The sequence below is a fragment of the Gorilla gorilla genome, chromosome 4 (genome assembly GCF_029281585.2).
Source record: "Gorilla gorilla gorilla isolate KB3781 chromosome 4, NHGRI_mGorGor1-v2.1_pri, whole genome shotgun sequence".
Lineage (NCBI taxonomy): Eukaryota > Metazoa > Chordata > Mammalia > Primates > Hominidae > Gorilla > Gorilla gorilla.
In genome coordinates, this window is record NC_073228.2 from 10,623,099 (window position 1) to 10,643,448 (window position 20,350).

The window sequence follows — 20,350 nt, forward strand, 5'->3', positions numbered from 1 at the left end:
CCAGCAAGCCCTTGTTGGTTCCACAAGCTGGGGGCACCCCTTCCTCCCTTCCTCCGGGCAGCCATTGGCAATGGCTGGCGGCTGGGGACAGGGCCCGTATTCTCTGAAAATGATGGCTGGGCTGGAACCCGGGATTGATTCTCAGACCTGCGTCATGTGGAGTCCCGGATGCTTGTTACAAATTCGGATGCTGGCCTGTGCCTGCTCCCTGGTACCTCTGAACAGGGCTTTCTGCCCTGGGGGTGTGGAGAGGGCCAAGTCCACTCCCCGACCGAGGTCACGCCTGCCTCCTGTCAGGACTGTGAACACTGCGTCCCCATCGGCTCAAAGAATACGCATGGGGACGAGCCTGGGGGGCCGTCTGAGAGTCCCCCAACCCTGGATCCCCACGGCAGCCCCCACTGTTGGGTTTTTCAGTGGCTGGTGTGCCCTGGGCTGGTCACCTCTGCATTTTGCTCTGCTGGGAGTTTGCTCCTGGCCCTCCAACAGCGCCTCCTCTGTGAGGAGGAGTTCCCGTGGCTCTGCTGGCTCTGGAGGCTGGAGTTCCCGTGCTGGGCCCTCCTGGGCGGGTTCTCTCTTGCTGCTGCCAGTACCCCGCCCCTCCCGTCCTCCTGGGTAGCCTGGGAGGAATGGCGGAAGAAAGCAGTGAAGCCAGGTAGCAGTGGCCCGGCCACCCCACCAGGCTCTGCTGTAGGCTGGGCTCTCAAGGCAGCTGCTCCAGGAGGGGCCCCCTAGGAAGGGACTGCCACACTCCTGGGAGCGTTCCTGGCCCCCTCCAGTGCGAATGACCCTGGGCCCCAAGGCTCCGAACACCCGCCCCTCTGCTCCAGGTAAGAGGGAGATGTGGGTGGTGCCTGGGCTGTTGTGTGCTTAGGTGGGGGAGTGGAGCCTTCAGGTCTCAGGAACCCACAAATGCTTGTTGAGCTGATGAACCCTGCAGAGATGAGAAGCTTAGGCCCAGAGAGCTGATGCCACCTGCCTGGGGCCGCAAAGTCCACTGGGCAGAGGAGGGTGGGAACCCCAGGCCTTGGCCCCACTGTCAAAGCGGGTGCTTCCCAGGGAGAGCAGAGCCTGGGGTCAGTGCGGAGGACACTGGATCCCCAGTTCCGGGCTGGGGAGAGGCAGCTGGTGTTTCAGTGCTGCAGAGAGGGCCAGGCCGGCCTCAGACACCCTCCCCGAGGCCTGTGTGGGGGTGCAGGGCGGCCACACCTGTCCCACTGCAGGCCCTGGGGTGGGGTTTCCTGTCTGTGCTGGAGCCCGGTCAGGTTTCTCACTTCGCCCGGGGCAGGGGTGCAGGGCAGATGGCCCAGCCAGTCATGAGTCACCAGCCCAGCCTGCGGGCCTGCCTGACAAACGGGAAAGACCGGCGGTTGGAGCTGGGCTGGGAGCATCCTAGCTGGGCCTGGGCCAGCCCCTTCCTGGGAGAGGAGGGAAGCTGCCTCAGGCCTCCGGGGAGAAGCTCCCACCTGGCCCGGACCCTCCTCCCTCCTCTGGCGGGGTGAGTGGGCTGAGGGCCTGCTGGGCCCCTGCATGGTGGGAAAGGTTGGGGAGGGGAGGGGTTTCCAAGCCTCAGCCGTCCAGGCCTATGCATCTCAGATCTCGCTCGCTCCACAGCGCTGTGCCATGTCATGGCCTTATTTTTTCCTGGTCCGAAGTGTTAGTATCTGTGAAATTGCAGGCTTGATGTGTTGGCTTTATTTTTCTAACACACACTAAAATAAATCATGCGTGTTTTACAGTGTGTTGGGGCCATCTGTGGGTCACGGCCGGCCCTTCTGGCCTGGGGGCTGGCCAGCCCTTCCTGTAGGGTCCAAAGAGAGCCTGAGTCCCCAGCTGGGGTAACCCAGGCAGGGATTTTCCCAACATGCAGCCCCAGAGCAGGGAGGCTGTGGCTTTGAGGAGAGGCGGAGTCCTCAGCCCAGCCTTCCTCAGGCCTCCAGAAGCAGCCTCGCCAGGCAGCCTGGGTCTGCCACCCTGCAGACAGTGTGCAGGGCAAGGGAAAAAGGACAGGCCTCTCTCCAGCCCCACACCTGCCCACGCCTCTCCTGGAATTGCCCCCATCAGAGCCCCTTGGGGGCTCATTTTCAAGTCCCCTGCCCCTACTCCATGGACCCGGGTAGCCCTGGGCTAGCCTCTCCTCCCTGGGCCTCGCCGTCCTCATACACACCTTGTCCTTAAGCTGCCTTGGCTCCCAGGGGTGCTCAGTGTGGCCATTTGTGGACTCTTACAAATCAAGGGGGAGACACGCGAGGCCCCGTCCCCACCCTGGGCCCGGAGCCAGGTGTCCATCAGGAAAGGGCTGCTGCAGGTCTGCAGGAAAGTGCAGAGGGTGCCCTGCGGGAGAGACGCCCACACTGCTGCCCAGCACGGGCTGCTGAGAGCCTGCGAACTCAGGCTCTGGGGCACACAGAATGCCCCCACCCCCTGCCTGTCCACCTCTTGCCCAGTCCCTCTTGTAGGCACTGTGTCCTCCCTATGGGGCTGTGAGCCCTGCCCTTGCCAGCCCTGCTCCTGCCCTGGAGACCCTGGGGGTGATTCAGGGGAGAAGATGCATGGGGTGAAGGGTGGAGGCTCCCGGGCGGGTGAGGGTGGGCTGGGATCAGCCCCGCTGCGAAATGGACCCGGGGGCTGATGCGCCTGTCTTCCCCAGGCAAGCCTGTGGCGAGTGGGGGCTGGCTCAGTTGAACCCTCACTGCATACCAGGGCTGGGCCTCAGCTGCCACCATGATCGCAACTAGCTCTGAGAGGTAGAGGCTGCTCCGTCCCCAGATAAAGATGAGGAAACTGAGGCGCAGAGTGAGGAGGCCTCCTGCTCAGATCCTGCAGCTGGGGAGGAGCAGAACTGAGGCCCTCCAGGCAGCCCCGGCTGCTTCGGTCTGCCTGCCAGGCTGTGTCCAGGCCATGTGGTCTTAGAGGCCACCCCTCCCACCTGAGCCGTTCCTGGGTGTTCCTCACCCAACAGCCCCCCTACCCCAGCCCAGGAATAGATACAAAAATCTTTCTTTTCCCTCAAAGGTTAAAATCTGGATTGAAAAAGCAAGTGGGGTTTGATGGCCTCTCAAAAAGTGGAGCATAGGCCGAGTGTGGTGGCTCACGCCTGTAACGCCAGCACTTTGGGAGGTCAAGGTGGGCGGATCACCTGAGGTCAGAAGTTTGAGACCAGCCTGGCCAACATGGTGAAACCCCATCTCTACTAAAAAGACAAAAGTTAGCCAGGCGTGGTGGTGAACACCTGTAATCCCAGCTACTCGGCAGGCTGAGGCAGGAGAATCGCTTGAACCCGGGAGGTGGAGGTTGCAGGGAGCCAAGATCACGCCACTGCACTCCAGCCTGGGCGAGAGAGCAAGACTCTGTCTCAAGAAAAGAAGAAAAGAAAAAAAAAAAAAGACAAGAAAAAAAGCAGAGCACAGGATTCCCACGTGACTCAACGATGCCACTCCGGCTACAGACCCCAGAGAACTGAAGGCAGCAGCTGGTGCAGACACGAGAGCGCCAGAGTCCACAGCAGCCCTGGTCATGGCCAGCAGGAGGTGGAAGCACCCAAGTGCCGTCGACCCATGAGTGGACAGACACACAAGTTGTGGTCTAGCCACATGGGGAACAGGGTTCAGCCTGGAAAAGGAAGGAAATCTGACACCCGCTACTGCGTGGATGGACCTCAGGGACGTTATGCTAAGTGAGGAATTCCAGACAGAAAGGGACGCGGTGTGTGCTTCCACTTCTGTGCAACGTCTAGAACAGGCCATTCACAAAGACAGACAGAAGATTTGGGGTCACCAGGGACTGGCGGGGGGGCAGAGGGTGGGAGGGATATTGCTTAATGAGTACAGAGTTTCTGTTTGGGATGATGAAATGTTCTGGAACTATTAATAGAGGTGACAGTTGCACAATATCGTGAATGGACTTGATGCCATTGAATTATACATTGAAGATGGTTCCGTTGGGGCCAGGCGAGGTGGCTCACGCCTATAATCCCAGCACTTTGGGAGGCTGAGGCAGGTGGATCACCTGAGGTCAGGAGTTCGAGACCAGTTTCACCAACATGGTGAAACCCCGCCTCTACTAGAAATACAAAAAATTAGCTGGGCGTGGTGGCGCATGCCTGTAATCCCAGCTGCTTGGGAGGCTGAGGCAGGAGAATCGCTTGAACCTGGGAAGCAGAAGTTGTGGTGAGCCGAGATTGCACCATTGCACTCCAGCCTGGGTGATAGAGTGAGACTCTGTCTCCAAAAAAACAAAGAAACCACAACAGAAATTCGTTTTCTTGTGGTTCTAGAGGCCTGAAGCCTGAGGCTTGTATCTACTAAAAATACAAAAATTAGCTGGGTGTGGTGGTGCATGCCTGTGCACCCAGCTACTCGGGAGGCTGAGGCAGGAGAATCGCTTGAACCCGGGAGGCAGAGGTTGCAATGAGCCGAGATCACACCACTGCACTCTAGCCTGGGTGACAGAGTGAGACTCCGTCTCAAAAAAAAAAAAAAAAAAAAAGGAGGGGGGACCCTGTGCAAGGCCAGGCGGGGCCCACCTGCGTCGTCTGGCAACCCATCCCTTCTGAGGGCCAGACCCGTTGGCAGCAGGGATAACAGGCAATGACTCTCTACTTTGCCTTTTTTCTTTTTAAAAGACAGAGTCATGCTCTGTTGCTCAAGCTGGAGTGCAATGGCACAGTCGTGGCTCACTGCAGCCTCAAACTGCCAGGCTCAAGTGATCCTCCCATCTCAGCCTCCCAAGTAGCTGGGACCACAGGCATGTGTCACCACACATAGCTAATGTTTTTATTTTTAGTGGAGATGGGAGTCTTGCTGTGTTGCCCAGGCTGGTCTCAAACTCCTGGGCTCAAGCAATCTTCGCACCTCAGCCTCCCAAAGCACTGGGATTACAGGCAGGAGCCATGGTGCCTGGCCCACGTTGCTTCTCATTCAAAGGTTAGGTGGCGAAGGTGAAATCGTCAGGGCCAGGAAGGCTGGGATCAGCTGTGGCCTCTTCCTGCTCCCTCCTCTGCCTGCTCTCGGGGCTGCTAGGCAGAGCTGGCTGTGGTCGGTCAGGCAGCATCCTTCCTCTGGCCTGCATCTTCCACTTTTTCCCACCTCCAGAAACCTGTTGGAGGTGGACCCCGGCCTCGGGCAGGTGCCAGTGGGCGTGGCCTCCCCTGTGGCTGAGAATGAAGCCTTGCCTGGTTCGTGGTTTGGGTTTTGGGGGCCTCAGAGTGTGAGCCTGAGCCAGAACCTGGTCCTCTCACCACTGGCCCTGCAACCCTCCTGGCTGCTGAGTGCACGCGTTGCCCTTCAGTATCTGTGCCGGGAATAACATCTGCACACGTGTCACGAGACACACAGGCTCACGGTGGCACTCAGGGATGCCCAGGCATTGCGATGCTAAGCCTCAAGTGACAGCAGTGGTTTGGGGATGGCCCAGAGTCTCCAGTCTCCCCAGCATCTCAGGGTCCCCCAGAAGGCAGGGGCCTTATCAGCCGAGGTTGCAGGGGTGTGCCTGGTGCCTACCACCTCTGCACAGTCGGGTGGGCACCATGGCCGGCCACTGTAGAGGGGAGTCTCAGACTGTGGCGGCTCCTGGTTGGAGCACAGGTCCCTGGCCATGCCGCAAAGCACCTGACCGCTGTCATGAGGCACCTGTTGTGGCCTTTCAGGTTTTACTCTTCGGCTGTTTCCCAGCTAAGCCTCCTTGGGGCAGGCTGCTTCACATCTCTGATACTCACTTAAGGATCTCGAGTTGAGATCATCCTGGATTACTGTAGGCCCTAAATCCAATGACATGTGTCCTCAGAAGAGAGGGGAGAGACATCAGGGAGGAAGGTCTCTCGAGGACAGCAGAGGTCAGAGTGACGCCGCCGCAAGCCAGTGATCACCAAGAACTACCAGCCGCCCCCAGGAGCTGAGACAGTCAGGAGCGGATCTCCCTCCGAGCCTCCAGAAGGAACCAGCTATGTGCCATCCTGACTGTGGGCTTCTGCCTGCGGCCCTGTGAGGCAATAAAGGTCTGCTGCTTGAAGCTACTGGGTTGGTGGCCACTTGTCACGGCAGCCTCAGGGCACTCACAGATCACTCTCCGCACCACTGCTGCAGGACCAGGCACAGGTGTGGGAACTCGAGTCACCACTGCTGAGTGGCCAGTGGGTGCTGGGACTTCAGAGAGACTCACTAAACAGGTGGCCCGGGCACCAGGTAGGGAAGGGCGGCAGGGGCCTGTGCACCCTCCAAAGCCTGGGACTGGCTTCCCCTCCACAGCGGCGGCCACCGACACGCCCCCGACTGTGCTGAGGTTGTAGGCACCAGCACACGCTTGCAACCTCAGCTGATGAGGCCCCTTCCTTCTGGGGGATGCTGGGAGATGCTGGGCCATCCTCAAACTCACAAGGAATTTATTTGTGACCATATGTGAAGCCCATGTGGGTGTGGAACCAGTGTTATGCCATCTTTCCTGCTCGTGGGCACCCCATTTACCCGCAAGGCCAAGCTGAAAGGCCGCCATGGGGGCCCCCAGGCTCCGGGAGAAGTCAGGGCTGCCTGCTGCCCCCGCACTTACTGGTGGAATGTCTGCTGTCCCTGGAGGCCTGGGCCCGGCTGCCGGCTCCCTGAGGAGGGCCTGTTTCCACCCCGGCTGGGCTTGGGTGTACAGGCTGCCGGGCAGGGACCCGAGTGTGGGAGGCCCCACCTGCCAGCACCAGGCCTGGGGTCCAGGCTCCAGGGCCTTCAGTCAGCTTCCATTTCCTCCTTAGCTCTTCTGAGTGTTGGAGGAATCACTCAAATCGTAATCACCAAAGGCCTCGGTGGCCTTGAAGCTGGTCTTACTGTCACTGCGGGTGGACGTGCAAATGTTCCTGCACGGGTGAAGACCCTCAGGGTCACCATCTCAGGACAGAATGATCAGGGTGGAGAGAGGACACTGAGGACTCCCTGGGCTGTCAGACCCTGGACAGTCAGACCCTGGGCAGACCCCCAGCACGGCCCCCCACTCCCTGGCTGACCCTCTCGGGCCTGGGCCAGCTGTGACATGAGGAACTGTTCCTTCTGGCTCTGCCTCCAGCGTGAAGTGGGGCGTCACAAAGAGAGGAGGAGCCCCCTGTCGTACCCACACTTGTCCTGACAATTCTTGCCCCAACAGGAAACAGGCCCCGGCAGAAAGCCGCCTGGCCTCCGTCCGAGCCCGTGCACCCGGGTTCACATGCTGGGCTGCCCGGCCCCAGGGTGTGGAACCGATTTATTCGGTAGCTTTGCTGCTGATTAGTTGCAGGTGAGTGGATGGCACGTGGTTTGTGTTGTAACAATATTTTGGGACAATTAGATTGAAACCACATTGCTGGCGGCCCCGTTGGCTGCTGGCCGTGGCGCTGCACTCTCTCTGCCCTTTGTGGCTCCCGGATGGCCGGGCCACCCCCACCCCTCCTGGGGCCTCCCCATCCTCACCCCTACCCGGGCTCCAAACCCTCCTTCTGACCTCCAGCTGACCTCAGCCGTCAGTTGTTCCAGAAAACAGCTGCTGGGAGATTTCCCAGGGCAGGTGGGGAGGGGGCGACCTGGGGGGCCCATGTAGGATTTTGAGGACGGACGACCCCCAAGACAGTCTCAGCACGTCTCTGTCTCTACCCCCAAGGAAGAGTCCCTCAAGTACCCCCTCCTCAGCCAACAGCCCCCTCTGCGTCCACTGCATCCTGTAGGAGGGAGAGCCTGACCCGGTGACCCCAGAGTGAGAAGGGACAGCCAAGGCCAGGTGTTCTGGGCCCAGCTCAACCACCGAGGGCTCGGTCCAGGGCTCCCCCGAGGCCCGGGCACCAGCGCCACCCAGAATCCCTTGAAGCAGGAGTCGGGGCTTGCACCTAGCGTGCAGGGGCTGAAGGAACCCGGCTCCCACCCAAAAGCAAGGCCTGGCAGGCTGCCACTCACAGTGCCCACAGGATGGCCAATCAGAGGAGGCCCTGCTCTGATCACGTGACTGGGTTTGACAGAGCTGGGCCAATCAGCCTTCTCAGCATTGGGACTCCGGTGTCAGCAGAGGGCGCTGTGATCTTTGGGGCATCCAGTGGGGATGGGGATGGGGGTGAGGATAGGGGTCAGGGTCAGGGGCTGGGTCAGGGCCGGATTTGGGGGAGTCCCTCCATGGGCAGCTAGGATGAGGTGGAGGGGCCGGTGGCAGCAGCTGCTGCAGGGCCCCTGACCTGCTCCTGTCACCCCAAGTGCATAGTGGGGGTTGGATCCCGCGGTCTGTGCGGGGGACTCAGTGCCGGCGAAGGGTGGGTTAAGCGGGGCCACAGGTGACAGGCGTCAGCCACCACCCGGGGAGCCTGCTCTCAAAGTGTGGTCTGCAGACCCACAGCAGGACCCAAAGCGGGCGCCCCTGAGAAGTGCAGGTGTGGAGCGGCTCCCAGGAGGCCCACGTGCTGAACCCGGCTGGGCCCGCCATGGGGCTTCCCACGTGAGACCCTCTGAGGTGTGCCCCACTGGAGAGTCCAGGTGTGAGGCATGAGTGAGACACCGGGGCGGGGAGGGTTGTGGTGAGAGCGACGGGCAGAAGCGAGGCGGGACTGGGGCCTCCAGAAGGCAGGTGGGCACCGGGAGCCAGGCTGCGGGGAGAGGTCCCAGCAAGGGTGGTGGGGAGTGCCGACTGGTGCCCACCCCCTCGGCACAGGTCTGAGCTGCTCCCACATTGATTATTTTGATGCTGTTTGGAACCATCAAATACCAAATCATTTCCAAGAAGCCCATGGTGTCCTGGCTTTGCTGGTGCCCTTCCCTCACCTTTGTCAGTTCCTGGGGGTCCAGGCTGGCCGGGTGCTCAAGCAGCCTCCAAAATGGCTCCTGTGGTCCCCTTTCCCACCACACTGGTTTGCAATCCGTTGTCCATAACTTAGGCACCGGGCCACAGGGAGTGCTGGGAAAGGCAGCCCTGCACCCAGGAAGAAGGACAACGAATGGGATCCCCTGAGCCCCGGTGGGACAAGTAGCTTGGGCTCACTGGTCAGGGTGAGACGTGGCTCTGTCTCCCTGCTGGGCGGCCTTGGCCTCTCCCCGCAGCCAGCTCTCTCCCCTTTGGGCCCTAGCTTCCTGCATGTGGGCTCATGCCCTGGGTTCCAGAGCTTTTGACCGGAGCAGAGCTCTGTGAGTGAGAAACAGGCAAAGCAGTTTCAGGTGCAGCATAAACACTGTCTTCTGCCCAGACTCCTGGAGGGCTGTGACCCCAGTAGCTGCAGGACAGGCCCTGGCATGGCATCGGTGCCCCAGGTGGACAGAGGTGTCTGTCTGCACAGCTTTCCACAAAGCTCTGAAGACAAGCCATGTGGCCAGAGTGAAGAAAGCTGGGGTGGAGGTCATGAGCCTGGGCACTGGCTCCATCGCACTGGAAACTCCTAAAAGTAAATGGGGGACTTAAGCCATTGTTACTGGGGTTTTTTTTTTTTTTTTTTTCTGAGACGGAGTCTCCCTCTGTCACCCAGGCTGGAGTGCAGTGGCAAGATCTCGGCTCACTGAAAGCTCCGCCTCTTGGGTTCACGCCATTCTCCTGCCTCAGCCTCTTGAGTAGCTGGGACTACAGGCACCCGCCACCACGTCCGGCTAATTTTTTTTTTTGTATTTTTAGTAGAGACGACGTTTCACCGTGTTAGCCAGGATGGTCTCCATCTCCTGACCTCGTGATCCGCCTGCCTCGGCCTCCCAAAGTGCTGGGATTACAGGCGTGAGCCACCGCGCCTGGCCGTCACTGGGGTACTAAAGGAAACTGATGAAACCCAAAAGCCATAACCAGAAATAAGTGTATTACACAAAATGTTTGACATTTCTGCATGATAAAGACATCATCCTTTATTTTATCTTTATTTTTTGAGACAGAGTCTTGCTCTGTCGCCCAGGCTGGAGTGCAATGGTGCGATCTCGGCTCACAGCAACCTCCACCTCCCGGGTTCAAGGGATTCTCCTGCCTCAGCCTCCTGAGTAGCTGGGATTACAGGTGCATGCCACCACGCCCAGCTAACTTTTTTGTATTGTTAGTTGAGATGGGGTTTCACCATGTTGGTCAGGCTGGTCTCAAACTCCTGACCTCAGGTGATCCGCCCACCTCGGCCTCCCAAAGAGCTGGAATTACAGGTGTGAGCCAACGCACCCTGCCAAAAGAGATCACTCTTAGCAAATGTCAAAACACAACACACTGATCAGGGAAATGCAAATTAGAATCATAGTGAGATACCACCGCACCCCTTCCAGTGTAACTAACATCAGTAGGGCAGACACTGTTGGGTGCTAGTGAGGATGTGGAGGAACTGGAACTCTCATGCTGTGGTGGGAACGTAAATGGTGCAACCACTTTGGAAGGCAGTTTGGCAGTGAGAGAAAAAATTAAACATCCACCTACCGTGTGACCCAGCCACTCCACTCCTGGGTGTTTACCCCAAAGTGAAAACACGATTCACACAAGGCCTTATACACAAGTGTTCATAACAGCTCTATGTTATGAACTGGAAGAAACAAGCCAAACGCCCACCAGCAGGTGAGGGGTGCACATGCGGGGCACCCAGACTGCGGGGGCTACCACACGCGGGGCACCCAGACTGCGGGGGCTGCCACACGCGGGGCACCCAGACTGCGGGGGCTGCCACACGCGGGGCTCCCAGACTGCGGGGGCTGCCACACGCGGGGCACCCAGACTGCGGGGGCTGCCACACGCGGGGCTCCCAGACTGCGGGGGCTGCCACACGCGGGGCTCCCAGACTGTGGGGGCTGCCACACGCGGGGCACCCAGACTGTGGGGGCTGCTTGGCAGCTGGGAGGTAGAACTGTCGGTACATGAAACGGCATGGATGAATCTCAAATCGCAGTGCTGAGCCAATGAAGCCAGAGTGTGCTGCCTGACTCCATTTCTATGAAATTCTAGAAAGGGCAAAACGAACCTATAGTGACAGAAAGTAGACCCATGGTTGCCTGGGACTGAAACTCGGTAGGAGATTGAAAAGGAGCCTGGAGGAACTTTCTGAGTTTCTGAGGTGCTGGGTATGTTCTGTGTCTTTTTTTTTTTTTTTTTTTTTAGAGGTGGGATCTTGCTCCGTCACCCAGGCTGGAGTGCAATGGTGCGATCACAGCTCACTGCAGCCTCAAACTCCTGGTCTCAAGTGAGTCTCCCTGCTCAGCCTCCCAAGTAGCTAGTGTTCTGTGTTTTGATTGTGGTGGTGGTTCTACAAATGTAAACATTCGTCAAAACTCATCCAACTGTACACTTAAAATGGATGCATTTTCTTGTATCTAAAGTGTCATCTTGGCTGGGCACAGTGGCTCACGCCTGTCATCCAGCACTTTTGGAGCCTGGGGTGGGTGGATTACCTGAGGTCAGGAGTTGGAGATCAGCCTGGCCAACATGGCAAAACCCCATCTCTACTAAAAATACAACAAATTAGCTGGGCATGGTGGTAGGCACTTGTAATCCCAGCTACTCAGGAGGCTGAGGCAGGGAGAATTGCTTGAACGCAGGAGGCAAAGGTTGCAGTGAGCTGAGGTTGCGCCATTGCACTCCAGCCTGGGTGACAGAGCGAGACTCCGTGTCAAAAAATAAAAATAAAAATAAATTTAAAAATTAAAAAATAAAGTATATCTCAATAAAGCTGATTAAAATTAAAATCCAAGATTCTATTTGTCACCTATCAGATGACAAGGATCAAAATGACTTACAATATCCTGCTTTGCCATAGATGCAGGGAAACAGGCAGGTTCTCATCCCTGGGCAGGAGGGATGTGCACATTGGCACACGTTTGCTGGGCCATTTGGCAACATCAATCACAATTTGAAATCTGCGTAGCTTTCACCTGGTAATTTGTTCTTCTAGGAATTTTATCTTCCAGATATACTTGCATAAGGTCACAAAGCTACATGAACAGAGGTGTGCTTTGCAGTGACATTTTGTTATGTTGAAAAATTAGAAGCAACCTAAATGTCCAACAGTACGACCGGCCAAATACATATAAGCTGTCAACCATCCCAGTTTGCCCAGGGCGATCCCAGTATTAGCACTGAAAACCCCAGGCCGTGGGAAACTTTTTTTTTTTTTTTTTTTTTTGAGACGGAGTCTCTGTCGCCCAGGCTGGAGTGCAGTGGCGCGATCTCGGCTCACTGCAAGCTCCGCCTCCCGGGTTCACGCCATTCTCCTGGCTCAGCCTCCCGAGTAGCTGGGACTGCAGGCGCCCGCCACCGTGCCCGGCCCGGCCCGTGCCCGGCCGGCACTGGGAAACTCTTTAATCCTCTAGAGCCCTCAGGCAGCTGGTGACTCCAAATACTCTATAGTGTGGCCAGGCAGAGAAATACTACAAAGTCATGACAAATGGCGTGTGGGTCTCGGTACTACTATGGAAGATGTCCATGTGACAGTAAATGAAATTAAACTGAACACCAAGTTGCGAGTGGCAGGTACTGCAGGATTCGAATTGTGTGAGGATTTGATGCGTGTAGAATGGACCTCTCCGCATGCACGGTGCCTGGGAGGGGAATAAGGAGCCAGGCATTCATACACGTCTCTCTGGAGCCTGCGGGGGGAGGGGTTTGCTACTTTTTGCTTTAAATCTCATTGTGCCATTGGCTTCATTTGCTTTGTGTGTGCATGGATTTTATAATTAAAAAAAAATTTTCTATAGGAAGTGTGACCTTGATCTGCATTGAAAGGCAGGTGGGTGGGGCCTCTGGATCACAGCCACAGTAAGGCCAACTCCGAAGGGTCCAAGGCTGCTGAAGCCTTTAGCAAGGGAGGGAGATGGGGAGAGGGAGGGGTGTCCCAAGGTCAAGGTCCCGGGGCAGGCGGAGGCAGCAGACTTCTCCCCTGAGGGGGACCCCTTGCCTGGGGCCACCTTCTGGCAGCGGCTCTAGCCCCTCTTGCGGCAGGCAGCCCCTGGTCTCCACCAAAACACGGCCAGCCTGGGATTGTTAAACAAATTGACTGGCTGGGCCCCGAGCCCGGCTAATTCTTGTGTCTTAATGAGTGGGAAGATGAGGTTTTATTCATCACCGGGGCTTTAAAAATTGCGGTAAAGTGGCCCACTTTATAAAGAAAAAATCAATAGCAAAAAGAAAACAGGAGTATGTAAATGGACAGGGTGACAAAAAGCAGGCCAATTACCCCCAAAATGAGACATAGTTATGGCTCCATTAACTCAATTATATTTTCAAAAGGATTTCTTACGAGGCCCCCACCCCACCCCACCCGCACAGGCCTGTAATTTTTACATCAACTTCAAGGCATTAAATTGCATTAAATTATTTTGTGGGAGAGAGAGGTGTGTTTCGGAAGACAGAGCTGCAGGCGGCCCTGTCCGGCTCCACTCGGGGGATGGGGGTCAGGCGTAGGCAGGCAGGGAGCCCCCACGAGGGCCCGTGCAGGGGGCAGGCTCCGGCAAGCCAGTCCTGAGGGGCGAGAGGAAGAGGAGCCATGGGATCTCCCAGGTGTGGCAAGACCAGGGCCCAGCCAGGGACAGCAAGGGACTTGGTTGTTCCCAAGCTCCTAAGTCCCTATGACATATTTATCTCCAGATGGTTCCCTACTCTATCCACACCCCCAGACGGGTGGCCCCGAATATGCCAGTCCACATGTGGGCACCTAACCTTGCTGGCTTCATGAGTTTCTCTTGGTTCCATTAGAGTTAGAAAACTTAATTTTTTGGAGATACGGAAAAATAAAGTTGTATGAAAACACATCAGAATGGGGGACTACCTAGGGGTATGTCTGAAGCCTATCCTTTTTTTTTTTCTTTTTTTTTGAGACGGAGTCTCACTCTGTCACCCAGGCTGGAGTGCAGTAGCACAGTTTCAGCTCGCTGCAACCTCCGCCTCCTGGGTTCAAACCATTCTTGTGCCTCCCAAGTAGCTGGGACTACAGGCGCCCACCACCATGCCTGGCTAATTTTTGTATTTTTAGTAGAGACAGGGTTTCACCATGTTGGCCAGGCTGGTCTCGAACTCTTGACCTCAGGTAATCCACCTGCCTCAGCCTCCCAAAGTGCTGGGATTACAGGCGTGAGCCACGGTGCCCGGCCTGATACCTATTCTTCATACGACCCTTTGCAGGCATAGAGTGAGTCCCTGGAACTCGGGGCTTCGAAGTGACACTGGGCATGACTCACTTATTCAAGCGCGGATCACCCTGCCCATGCCGGGGAGGCCTTGAAATCCCAGAGTCCATGTGCAGCTCCTGGCTGCTTCTATAAATGTGCCCAGCCCTGAGGCGTGGTGACTGTAACCTGCTTTTCCCTGTCAGCTGGGCCCTGGGGAGCCCAGGCCTGCCCTACATAAGTCTGCACCTGGGCTGCACGGGACTGAGCAGTTAATATCATGGATTTCAGGCAGAGTGGAGGTGGAGGAAGGGCTGGGGTGTGGAGGGGACCCTCAGACAGGTGTCCTGGACAGAATGCCAAGGGCCACCTGGCCAGGGTCAGCGGCCAGAGACTATAAACCCAACGGCGATGGACAAACAGAGAGTACACAACTGGGCTGAGCAGTGGGGTTGGGGGGACCCTGAGGCAGGAGCCAGGGCCCCTCCAGGGCTCAGGGCCAGGGAGCCAGGGCTGGCATGATGAAGCTTAAACCACAAAACAGAAGAAAGCAAATCTGCCCCATTCTGCCTTCTGGGACATCTCACCCACACAGCAAGAGGACTGCACAGGACAGGACTCAGGGGGTGGGGCTGCCCCGGGCAGAGTGTGCAGACCAGTCCTGCGGGGCTGCCCTTCAGGGTCCCTAGGCCGCTGGCCCTGCCAGGGGCTGTAGGAACAGCAGTGAGGGAGGACGGAGAAGGCAGCCGAGGCAGAGGGACCCCCTCCGGCCGGCTCCTGCAGGGCTATGGCTCCGCGTTGCCACTTGCCTGTCCTCCAGCCCCTGTAGCCTCCATCCCTCGCACAGCGCCCCAGACTGGCAGAGCCCATGCAGCTGCCAGACAGTCCCCCCTTCCCCTCGCAGCCAAGCACACCCTTAGCCCCAGTGTGAGGGTCTGGGACAGCAGACTGATGGGGGCAGGTGGGAAAAGACCACGTGCATGATGTATGCATGTGAGTACGTGTGTGTACATGTGTACACACACATGTAAGAGACAAGGATATACCCTCAACTCTTACTGTCCCCCGCACCAGACCCTCAGGGGAGGCTCTGGACCCCAGCCTGTGCTCCCAGGTGGATGGCGAGGCTGCTTAGAACAGTCCTCACTCCAGGCAACGCCTGGGGAGGATCCTGGGGCAGGAGAGTCCGTGCCACATGTGGGACCCAGAGGAAGGTCTGGGAGGTCCCAGGAGAGGGAGTGATGCCCGGGGCAGGGTAGGGCAGGGTGAGGGGAGGCTGAGGCCGGGAAGCCGAGGAGACCTGGGCAGCTCTGGGGCCCCAGAGGCCTCAGCCTGGGGGAGCTGCCAGGTGCTGGGGAGAGCGTGGGTGCAACCCAACCCTGCCCTGCGCAACGCTCCTCAACCTGTGCCTTGTCACCACCCCAAGCCCTGGGTCCTCCCTACTCTCCCAACCCTCAGGGACCCTCTGTCGGCCCCCAGCCCTAAGGATGGCACGTGACTGCCCTCCCTGGCTGCCCGCCACCCCTGGGCTGGAGCTCCAGCCTCTTTCCCACTCCCTCTGGCCCTGTCAGTCATCTGCCTGCTCCTGCTGGCCAGTGGCCTCTTGCCCATGTGCTGAAAGAGCCATTGTTCAGGAGGGGATGGAGGGGAAGGGCCGGCTGGTCAGGCCTGGGTACTGGTCAGACTCCGGCGTGTGCCAGTGGATGGACTCAGCTGTCCCCTGGGGCCAGCTGGGCAGCCCACGGGACCTGGAGGCAGTGTTGGGTGGCTGGGGAGGCCTGAGTGAGCTCAGAGGCCACCTCCCCTCCTCTCAGCACCTTCCTTCCCAGCTGAGCCTGAGGGAGGATGAAGAAGATGCATTTGGCCCCGGTCGGCTGCTGCAGCCTCTTGTCCAGCAGAGACCCTGGGGGGCGGGGGACACACAGGGGCTCCCTGTGCGGCCAAAGAGGCATTGGAGAAGGGACTTCCCTGAGGCAACCTGATGCCTCTGACTGGCGGCAGCTGGGAGCCCTCTGATTGAGGATCCGCCGTCACAGCATGGCCCCTGCAGGCTGGGGCTCTAACGTGGTACTATAGGGCTGGCAGGGCCTGGGCGTGGGGACCAGGCAGAGCTGGGGTCCCAGGCCCTGCATGGTGTCCACTAACAGGACACCAGGTAGTCTCCCGAGCCTGCCGACCTCCCTGGCCTCAGCCATAAGATGGGCTGAGAGAGAGTGGAGGCTCTGTGGCGGGATTGGGTGAGGAACATTTGAGCCGGAGGCCAGCCTGGCTCTGTGCGGCCCCGGGAGGCCAGAGGTGCCCCTCCGTCATGTGGAGGAGCCGACTGCAGAGGCCTCCCATCCTGTTCCTCAGGCAGGGGCCCCGTCTGGCATTCCCAGGCCACCCCGGTGCTGGGGGAGTTGCAGATGGTGGGGTCACCTTGGAGGGGGTACAGCCTGTCCACATCAGCTCTGCTTCCCTCTCTCCCTGCCCCCACAGGCTAGCTTGGCTGAGCCCGATGCTACTCAAGGTGAGGAGGGCGTCCTTGAAGCCTCCGGCCGCCCCACACCAAGGTCTGTGCACCAAGGTCAGGGCTGCGCAGGAAGAGGGGAGGGGTGGCGGGGAGGTTATGGTCTGGAGGGAGGAGGGAGGGCAGGGGAGGGAAATAAAAAGAGATTACATTTTTTAAAAGGTACTCTAGCTGTCTGCTGACACCACCCCTGGTCTCCATCCGTTTTATAGCCTGATGGGCTTGAGCAGCTGGGCCTCGTCTGTCAGGGGCATGCAAAGGGTGGGGGCTGGGAGCAGAGCCCCCACAGGAGGCCTGGATGGGGGCCACCTCTCCCTGGGCCTGGGTTCCCTCTGGGGTTGCCCAGGCCGGGCAGGGGCGCTCTGTGCAGGTGGGATGGGTAGAGGGAAGCTGGCCCAGGGTGGGCGGCCACTATCTGGGCCCATCTATCCCCCTGACAGGTCAATTTTCTCTCCTGTTTTACAGGAGCTTTCAGGGCAGGAAATGTGATCGGGCAGCTGATTTATCTCCTTACCTGGTCTTTGTTCACAGCCTGGCTCCGGCCCCCCACCCTGCTGCAGGGCCCGAGGACGTCTCCCCAGGGGTCCCCACCTCGGTCTCCTTGGGGGGACTGTGCTGAGCCCAGCTGCCTCTGTGACATGAAGATAAGAAGGCGAAGACATGAAGGGCCTGCCTGGGGGCAGTCTGGCTTTCTTGCAGAGGAGCCGCCCCTGGCTCCCTCCTCCCTCTCACCGGCAGCCTGCGGGGTGGTGAGGATGAAGGGGCTGTGGGGCCGGGGTGCCAGGATTAGAAGGAGGTGACTGCCATCTCTTTCTCCTCATCGTGTTTTTCACCTCTTAAGTCAACTTTGGTTTCTCGGGCTCAGAGTTCTCTCCTGACGGTGGCAGGGTCCTCAGATCACCGGTGCAGACAGGGCCAGACAGGGCCAATGTGGGGACCCACTCAGCCTGTGGCCTCTGCAGGAGGGAGGTCGGAGGCCTCAGCAGCCACCCCGGCCACCTCCTGAAATAGTGAATGTCCTTCATTTTCAGCTGGCAAGCTCTGATCTTATAACGAGGTATGGAAGTGTTCAGAAAACTTTCAGCAGACGTTCGAGGGAAAACAGCTCAGCTTCCCATGCCCCCCACCTCTGCCAGGAGCGACCCCATATCCCTCAAACAGAATTCTGGGAACCTGGGACCATAGGGTCTTCCTGTGCCTCCCCTGCCAGCTCTGCATGACTTTGTCACGTACTTGAGTGCTGGCTGAGATGATACTACCGCTACCAAACAGGTGGGAGGCCAGCCCCAGCCCCAGCCCTAGCCCCACCGGGGCCGGAGCTCCCGGTGAAGAAGCGTCTGCCTGGTTCGCAGGTGTCCAGGACACACCAGTCGCCTGACTCCCGGTCAGGCGAACGCACACATCAAGTTCTTGCAAGCCAGGGCTCTGCTGGCATCTTCAAGAAGAGGGAGGGTCCTGGCCCTGACCACAGGGCTCCCTTGACAGGAGGAGTTACAAACTCGGCTTCCTGGGGGGCATCGTGGGGTGCGCTGCCTGCCAGGAGACCCCACTCCTGGTCACGGGGTTCCGTTCCACACAGTGGCAGGAGCCATGCATGATTCTTGGCTGAAGAAGGACCCGCACAGCTATGTGGTCTCTGCCGCCCAGCAGGGAAGCCCCCACATCAGCCGTAAGGGAACTTCCCAAAGCTCAGCAGGTGCCTCTTCCTGCCATCCGCTAGGTCTTCTCTTGGCCCCTCTCCCAAGCCTTGACCCATAGCTGACACTTCTAGAAAAGTCTTTACCGAGAAACGGACCGGCTACATGGGTGGTGAGGAGGGCAGTTGCCCAGGGCCTGGAATCAGAGGGGCCTGTGGCTAAGGCTGTCCTGAAATTCTTAATCATTTTACCTCTGAACTTGCGGGGTTTTGTTGTTGTTGTTTTTTGAGGCAGAGTCTTGCTCTGTCACCCAGGCTGGAGTGCAGTGGCGCGATCTCGGCTTACTGCAACTTCCGACTCCCAGGTTCAAGCGATTCTCCTCTCTCAGCCTCCCGAGTAGCTGGGACTACAGAAGTGCACCACCACACCCGGTTAATTTTTGTATTTTTAGTAGAGACGGGGTTTCACCATGTTGGCCAGGCTGATCTCAAACTCCTGATACACCCGCCTCGGCCTCTCAAAGCACTGGGATTACAGGTGTGAGCCACCGCGCCCGGCCCTTTTCCTGCCTCCTAAACAAGGGGCCAGGAATTCTCCTCCTGCACTGGGTCCCCAGATTGTGTGGCAGGCCCTGCAGATGGCACAGGGGACTGGTTCTTCCTCGTGGAAAGCCAGGCCTGGACACCTCTTGGGCATCGCCTGCTGGGGTGACCCTCCCACACCCAGCCTGGAACCCTAGCCAGCTCAGCCTCCGTCTGCTGAGAAATCAAGGTGACCTTGTGGCTCAGCCCTCAGGGGGCACTCACCACACAAGAGTTCCCTTTCAAGACCCCCCTGTTTGGGGCTGGGGCCCCCAGGAAGGGTTGGGGCACCTTCCTGGGGCCCTGTTTTTCCCCAGGAGTGGGGCCTGGGAGCTGAGGGCGTCTCATCTCCCCACAGGCATCTGCTGCTGCTCCTGGCTGCCACTCACCCCTGTGAGATGCTGACAGCAGGATACTTGTCTGTGCGGGGCGTGGGAAAAAGGGAGAAAGCCTGGCAGAGGGTTGGGGGCTAAGAAGCAAAGGGCGTGGAAGGGCCACCGTGCACTTTTGAAGTCTCTACTTGCCAGTGGCCACCCCACCTCTCCCTGCCCTCATCGAAGGACGGACAGGCCTGGCAGGTGGGCCGGAGCCGTGGGGCAGAAGCATCCCAGGCCTGGCCTCAGAGGAAGGAGGCCATGGTGAAAGTGGAGGCTGTCTGCATCCACCTCCCCAGCCTTTGTCACCGGGACCTCAGCCTGACCCCAGGCCCACCCCAGGCTGCTCACCGAGGTGGGTACCCTGCCCACCGCCAGCTCAGATGCAGTGTGTGGACTCCCTTCTCTCTGGGGGTGAGCGGGAGTTCCCTCCCCTCCACATCAGGAGCTGGGGGAGAGCTGGAGGGCCCTGGGATCCCCTTGACCCTGGTCATCAGCCCCAGCCCTGACAGGCCCTGCGTGTGCCATGTGTGGCCTGGGTTTGGAGCTCAACCCCCTGCGGGAATTCTATTAAATCTCCGATTTTATCTGAAAACTTCACCCACATGTTGCATCGCTCTGTGAGGCGTCTGTGTGTGTCCAGGCAGCGGTAACAACGCTGCTAATGCTGGCGGCCATCACAAGAAGCCAGTCCGAACGTCCCTCAGGGCCTGTTTCACCCTCATGACACCAGGCGTGGCAGAGACGGGGACGAGGAGCAGAGGCCTGGACCTCTCAGGGTCTCAGCAGGGGGAGGCCGGCCTGTCACGAGTGTTTGATGACCATGGAGAGGAGGTGGTGGAGGTGAGCGTGGCTGCTTCCAGGGGAAGGGCGGGCAGTGCTGGGGGAGGGGTTCTGTATTGATTAAGCACCTACTGTGTGCTAGGTCCTTTGTGGGCTTCATTTAATTTATTGCCACAGCCACAGGAGGGAGGGGTGGTTAGCGCTATATTTCAGATGAGGAAACGAGGCTCCGGTGAAGACACTTGTCTAGTCCTCTGGCTGTGGAAGGTGGGGAAGGGATGTCAACCTGGGCTCGGGAGAGATAAGGAAGCTGAGGTCTAGAGCCTTGTCAGGCCTGGAGCTGCTGTCCTCCCACTGGGGCAGCACCGCCTGCCTTCATTTAGAGCAGCAGATCCTACAGCACCCGGGTCCTCACCTATCAAAGGCAGACACCATT

The 20,350-nt window shown here is 58.6% G+C and overlaps 1 protein-coding gene across 2 annotated transcripts; it reads left to right on the forward strand.

Annotated features, from left to right (window-relative positions):
• The first annotated feature begins 519 nt into the window (after positions 1–519).
• LOC129533961 (transmembrane protein 105) lies at positions 520–19,731 on the forward strand. Of its 2 annotated transcripts, XM_063706004.1 has the most exons (3): positions 520–830; positions 16,509–16,582; positions 17,071–19,731. In XM_063706004.1, the coding sequence occupies exons 2-3, from the start codon at positions 16,528–16,530 to the stop codon at positions 17,337–17,339; spliced, it is 324 nt and encodes a 107-aa protein (XP_063562074.1). In that variant the 5' UTR covers positions 520–830; positions 16,509–16,527; the 3' UTR covers positions 17,340–19,731. The 2 variants fall into 2 exon arrangements, 1 of the variants encoding a protein (XP_063562074.1); XR_008680388.2 differs by lacking the exons at positions 16,509–16,582; positions 17,071–19,731 and adding an exon at positions 3,016–3,979.
• The last annotated feature ends 619 nt before the right edge of the window (positions 19,732–20,350 follow it).